This window comes from Vigna unguiculata, chromosome 1, assembly GCF_004118075.2.
Source record: "Vigna unguiculata cultivar IT97K-499-35 chromosome 1, ASM411807v1, whole genome shotgun sequence".
Taxonomy (NCBI): domain Eukaryota; kingdom Viridiplantae; phylum Streptophyta; class Magnoliopsida; order Fabales; family Fabaceae; genus Vigna; species Vigna unguiculata.
Window position 1 is genome coordinate 40,179,812 of NC_040279.1, and position 6,273 is coordinate 40,186,084.

General features: G+C 52.5%; 2 protein-coding genes across 2 annotated transcripts; both read left to right on the forward strand.

Moving 5' to 3' along the window:
- The first annotated feature begins 307 nt into the window (after positions 1–307).
- Positions 308–2,794, forward strand: LOC114191218. The gene has a single exon (XM_028080394.1). It carries the CDS (start codon positions 308–310, stop codon positions 2,792–2,794), a length of 2,487 nt encoding a protein of 828 aa, XP_027936195.1.
- A 3-nt stretch (positions 2,795–2,797) lies between these two features.
- Positions 2,798–5,614, forward strand: LOC114191224. The gene has a single exon (XM_028080402.1). The coding sequence runs from the start codon at positions 2,798–2,800 to the stop codon at positions 5,612–5,614; it is 2,817 nt and encodes a 938-aa protein (XP_027936203.1).
- The last annotated feature ends 659 nt before the right edge of the window (positions 5,615–6,273 follow it).

A 6,273-nucleotide genomic window follows, 5' to 3' on the forward strand; every position in this document is an offset into this window, starting at 1 on the left:
AAGGTAGGTTGGTAATGATCTTAATTGCGCATTTATTACAACTGATATACTGACACACCGATCGGTCCCTTCTGACTTAAGCATCGGAGTATTTTAGACAGGTACCCCGATCGCCATCCCAACCGATCGAGCTAAGGAGTGGATTTAGTTGAAGTCGTTGGAGAGAAGGAAGGTATCGCGAAGTGAACGAGTTCTTTTAGTAGGCTCTTGGTCCCTACCCCGAAACATTTTGGCGCCCACCGTGGGGCCGAGCAGTCTCCTTAGAGAATATACCCATATGGTGACCACGAGGAACCGAAACAGCAACATGGACGGAGGGAGGTTAGCAGATGATCAGGCAGACACTAGGGAGATGATACGGTTGATGCAGCAGATGATGGACGAGATGCAGAGGAACTATGAAGCGCAGATGCAGATTTTACGTGAAGAGAATGCCATGCTAAGGCAGAAGGAGGACAGAATCCCTTCGACGCCGACCGTACCCGACCCGAACAGGCTAAGTCGAGTACAACAGCATCGGGATGCTGAGCGGGTGGAGAGCCGTCCTCCACCTACGGGACATGAGCAATCACAACCAGCTCGGGTTGAGAGGACGCAGGGTTCGAGAGGAAACCCGTCGCATACCGTGGCGGAGAGTTCGGGGGCAAACAACGGGGGCCGCCCGTTACGACAACCGATCCCCGCGTCGGGGTCTTCCCCTTTTACCTCGTACATCTTAGAGACGCCGCTACCGGAGAAATGGAAAATGCCGACTTTTGACAAGTACGACGGCACGACCGACCCAGACAATCACATGCGAGTCTTCATGCATCAGATGATGTTTCACGCTGTCAGCGATCCCATCTGGTGCCGAGTCTTCTCAACTTCGTTGACTGGGGAGGCGTTAGAATGGTTCTCCGAGCTACCGACCGGTTGTATCGACTCGTTCGCCACTTTGAAGGCAAGGTTCAGCACACAGTTCGCACCCCTGAAGCCGGCCATTCTGACGGTCGACAATCTGGTGAATATCCGACAAGAGGATGGGGAATCGCTGAGGAGTTACCTCGATCGGTATAATCGGATGTCGGTCAAGATAAAGGGTCTCAGCGACGAGATTGCGCGACATCACTTCTCTTACGGACTCCAGCCGGGAGTTTTCGCAGACAAGATAAGCCATAAGAAGCCACAGACGATGGAGGAGATGAGGGAACGCGCAGCAAAATTCATACAGATGGAAGATATGCAGGAGTTTAGGGTGAAGAAGAGGGAGAAGGAGGATGTTGCGCTCCCAAAGCCGATCGCTCCAAGACCGAGCAGACCTACAACTCGACCTACCGAACGGAAGCCACCGAAGTTCACAACCTACACTCCCCTGGCTGTTCCCCGAGCCAAGATCCTGCAGGAAGCCTTCAGCGTCGATTCACTCCCTGCGAATAGGAAGAAGCCCCCACCACCCGATGCCGACGGGAGTAAGCATTGCCAGTATCATCGGACTATCGGGCATACCACCGAAGAGTGCCACACGCTCCGCGACAAAATAGAAGAGCTCATTCGACAGGGACACTTGAAGAAATACATTCGGCAAGATCGTCCCCAGCGGAGTCCGGTGAGGAACCAAAGCCCGAGGAGAAGGTTCCCCCCAACCCGATCGGAGAAGAAAAGGGAGCCCGAGCGCGAGAGGCGTAAGAGAGGACCATCCCGTTCGCATCGTAGTCCGAGAAGGAGCCGCAGTCGTAGTCAAGAGAGACCCCTGAGGGGTTATATCAACACCATCTCTGGGGGGTTCGCCGGAGGAGGGTCAAGCTCTGCTGCTCGAAAAAGGCACGTTCGAGCGTTGAAGTCGGTTCATCTGGTCGAGAAGGAGATCCGATCGATGCCTCCCATAACATTCACGAACGATGACTTCAAGGCGCCCGATCCTGATCATGACGACCCAATGGTCATCTCGATAGAAGTGGCCGAGTATGGGATCGGGAAGGTATTGGTCGACCAGGGAAGCTCTGTCAACATCCTATACTGGAAGACTTTCCAAAAGATGAACCTCTCTGAAGACCTGATCGTACCATACAACGAGCAGATAGTAGGTTTCTCGGGCGAACGGGTGGATACGAGGGGATACGTAGATCTTCGCACGAGGGTCGGCTCGAGGAAGGATGACCGAGAGGTAAGAGTTAGATTCCTTCTGGTTGAAGCTAACACTTCATACAATGTGTTATTAGGAAGACCCTGTTTGAATGCCTTCGGAGCGATTGTGTCTACCCTGCACCTGGCCATGAAGTTCCCGTTGGACAAAGGGACAATATGCACGGTGCATGCAGATCAACAGGTCGCCAGGCAGTGTTATGCCGCAGGATTGAGGATCAGGCCTCCCAGTCGACCGCGTAAACAACACCGATCGGAGGTAGCAATGACGGACCTGGATCCCCGAACGAACACAGAGGATCGGCTGCAACCAGAAGGAGAAACCAAGGAGATCTCGATCGGAAGCCAACCTGGACAATTCACGAAGATCGGGGGAGCCCTCAGCGCGGAAGAGGAAGAGCTCATCGGCGCCGTGATCCTAGAAAACAAAGATCTATTCCCGTGGTCGAGCGCCGACATGCCAGGCGTCCACTCAGACGTAATGTCCCATAAGCTAGCCATCTTCCGTGAAGCCCGACCAGTCGCTCAGAAGAAAAGAAAGATGGGAGAGGAAAGAAGGAAGGCGGTCGAGGAGGAGGTGAGAAAGCTAGAAGGAGCTGGTTTTATCAGGGAAATCAAGTACACGACATGGCTGGCTAACGTGGTCATGGTGAAGAAGCCGAGCGGGAAGTGAAGGATGTGTACAGACTTCACCGATCTGAACAAAGCTTGCCCAAAGGATGCATATCCCCTGCCTAGCATCGATCGGCTGGTAGACGGGGCCTCGGGGCACAACTTCCTGAGCTTTCTGGACGCATACTCAGGGTATAACCAAATCCCTATGTATGGCCCGGACAGGTCTAAAACGGCGTTCATCACAGATCGAGCAAACTTCTGCTACGAGGTCATGCCGTTCGGTCTGAAGAACGCGGGGGCTACCTATCAGAGGTTGATGGATCGGGTCTTCCACGAACAGATCGATCGGTCCATGGAGGTCTATGTGGACGACATGAACGTGAAGTCGCAGACTGCAGAAGACCATGTACGCGACCTCGGCGAGGTCTTCCACCAGGTACGAAAGTATAACATGCGTCTCAACCCAGAGAAGTGTGTCTTTGGAGTGCCGGCGGGGAAATTTCTAGGTTTCATGCTGACCGCCCGAGGTATAGAGGCGAATCCGGACAAGTGTGCTGCTATCGTTGAGATGAGAAGTCCTAAAAACTTGAAGGAGGTTCAACGGTTAATGGGGCGGTTGACTTCTCTGGCACGTTTTCTGCCCAAGCTGACAGAGAAGGTTAGGCCGATCCTGAAGATCATGAAGAAGCAGACAGCGGAGAAGTGGGATGATCAGTGCGAGGTGGCGTTCCAACAAATAAAGGAGATGATCAGCAGTCCACCGATAATGAGCCAGCCGGTAGAAGGACTACCTCTGCAGTTATACTTATCGGTATCGGACGATACAATCAGTGCAGCCTTAATACAAGAGGTCCCGGAGCAGCGACCCATTTACTTCATCAGCCGGGTTTTACAGAATGCAGAAACAAGGTATCAGCTGATAGAGAAGATAGCCTTGGCGCTATTAACGGTCGCACGACGGTTGCGTCAGTACTTCCAGAGTCACCAGGTGATCGTCCGAACCGATCATCCTATAGCCAAGATACTCCGGAAGCCCGACTTAGCTGGTAGGATGATCGCGTGGTCGGTTGAGTTATCCGAGTTCGGCCTCAAGTACGAACCGAGAGGATCTGTCAAAGGGCAGCATTTGGCCGACTTTGCAGCCGAACTTCACGGACCGACCCCTGCATCCGAGCAAATGTGGATTCTCTTCGTTGACGGGTCGTCGGACAAACGAAATGCTGGAGCAGGAATCGTCATCGAGGGACCGAACGGTTTCTCGGTGGAGCAGTCCTTGCAGTTCAAGTTTAAAGCCTCGAATAACCAGGCAGAGTATAAAGCGCTGATCGTCGGGTTAAGACTAGCAAAAGACTTGGGCGCCACGAGATTGAAGTGTAACACGGATTCGAAGCTCGTGGTCGGACAGGTGCAAGGTGAATACCAGGTTAAGGATGATTTGCTGCTTCAGTACTATCACAAGGCCGTTGAAGCCATGAAGAAATTTGAGGAGGTTACCATCCATCACATCCCCCGAGCGGAGAACGCCAGAGCCGATAGGCTGTCTAAACTGGCAGAAGGAAAGGAGAAGGGCCAATTGAAGACAATCATCAGGCAAACCCTGATGAAACCGTCTGCGGGTGAATGTGCCGCGGCAAGTCGATCGGCCGGTTGGATGGGCGAGGTATGGGAGCTCTTAAGGAGGTGCGAGGCTGGAGAAGAAATCAGACCGACGGAAAGAAGGCAGGCGCTCCGATTCGTGATCATCGGAGATGATCTATACAAGAGAGGCTTCACAGCGCCGCTCTTGAAGTGCCTGTCGGCAGACGAAGCGGAGTACGTCATGAACGAGGTCCATAACGGCATCTGCGGAATGCACACCGGTCGGAGAACGATGAAAGCAAGGATACTCCGAGCGGGATATTTTTGGCCGACCATGGAACAAGACTGTGAAGCCCTGATACGCAAGTGCGAAGGATGTCAAGCCCATGGAAATGATGTGAAGAAAGCCCCGACCGAGTTACACAGCTTAACAGCCCCATGGCCATTCGCTCAATGGGGCATGGACATCGTCGGACCTTTCCCGGTTGGCCGAGCGCAGAAGAAGTTCATACTTGTGGCAGTGGACTATTTCACGAAGTGGGTAGAAGCAGAAGCATTGGCTAACATAACCGCTCGGCAGGTCCACTCCTTCGTCTGGCGCAACATTATATGTCGCTTCGGCCTCCCCCACACGATCATCACTGATAACGGTCGTCAGTTCATCGATAAGAAGCTGAAGGACTTCTATAAGCAGGTAGGGATACGGCACGTGACCAACTCGGTCGAGCATCCACAAACCAACGATCAGACTGAGTCCATGAACAAGGTGATAGTGGCTGAGTTAAAGAAGAGGTTGGGAGAAGCCAAGGGAGCGTGGGTCGACGAGCTGCCACAAGTCCTTTGGGCCTATCGGTGCACGCCTCACAGAACGACCGGGGAATCTCCTTTCAACCTGACGTATGGTACAGACGCCATGATGTCGGTCGAGGTTGGGGAACCGACCCTTCGGCGGGAAATGCAAGACTTGGAGGTGAATTGTGGACGAATGCGCGAGGAGCTAGATTGGACGACCGAGCGAAGAGAACGAGCAGCCGTGCGAGCTGAAGCGTGCAAGAGAATGGTGGCGAGAAGGTACAATGCGAAGGTCAAACCAAGAGGTTTCGTCAAGGGAGATTTAGTTTGGAGAAAAACCAAGGACGCACGAAAGAAGTCAACACAGGGAAAGCTAGCACCAAATTGGGAGGGCCCGTTCCGCGTGACCGAGAGCCTGCAGAACGGAGCCTATCGGCTGGAGCACTTGAGCGGCAAAGAAATACCCAACACATGGAATGCGTCACACCTCAAAATGTATTACAGTTAATCATGAATAAAATGAGCGTTTCATACAACTCCATCTAACATTCTAACCGACGGGGCTCCCTACGAGACCTAAGCATAGCCTGACCGATCGAGACAGGGACTTCCAAGAGGAAGTCTCGCTCTGTCAGCACCGATCCTAGCGATCTAATTACCCTACGTCCCTACGGGACCCAAGCAAAGCCTGACCGATCGAGACAGGGACCTCCAAGAGGAGGTCCCGCTCTGTCAGCACCGATTCAAGCGATCCAAACACCCTACGGGTAAACGAGTGACACGAGCTGTCCTAGCCAATAGGGGTATAACACCAACGATATAAACAAATTTAGCGCGGTAAGGTCAACCGCACGGAACAAGTAATCAAGATAACAAGTGTTTAACGTTTGTGCACCGATCGTCCGATCAGTTCAATATTAAGCGCAACACCAAACGAAAACATACGAAATCAAAAGGCCGACCGCCAACGCTGGAAAACAACAAAAGTACGACCGATCGCCAACACGAAACAATAAGCGAATGAAAGCATGAAAGAGCTACCAGATGAAATAAAGAAGGAGCTAAAAATTTACACAAGTGTTTGTCAAAAAATAACCTAATAACCGAGCGAACGCGATCAATCGAACGGTCGATCGGGCTCGATCGGTTATATCAAAATATACAAGT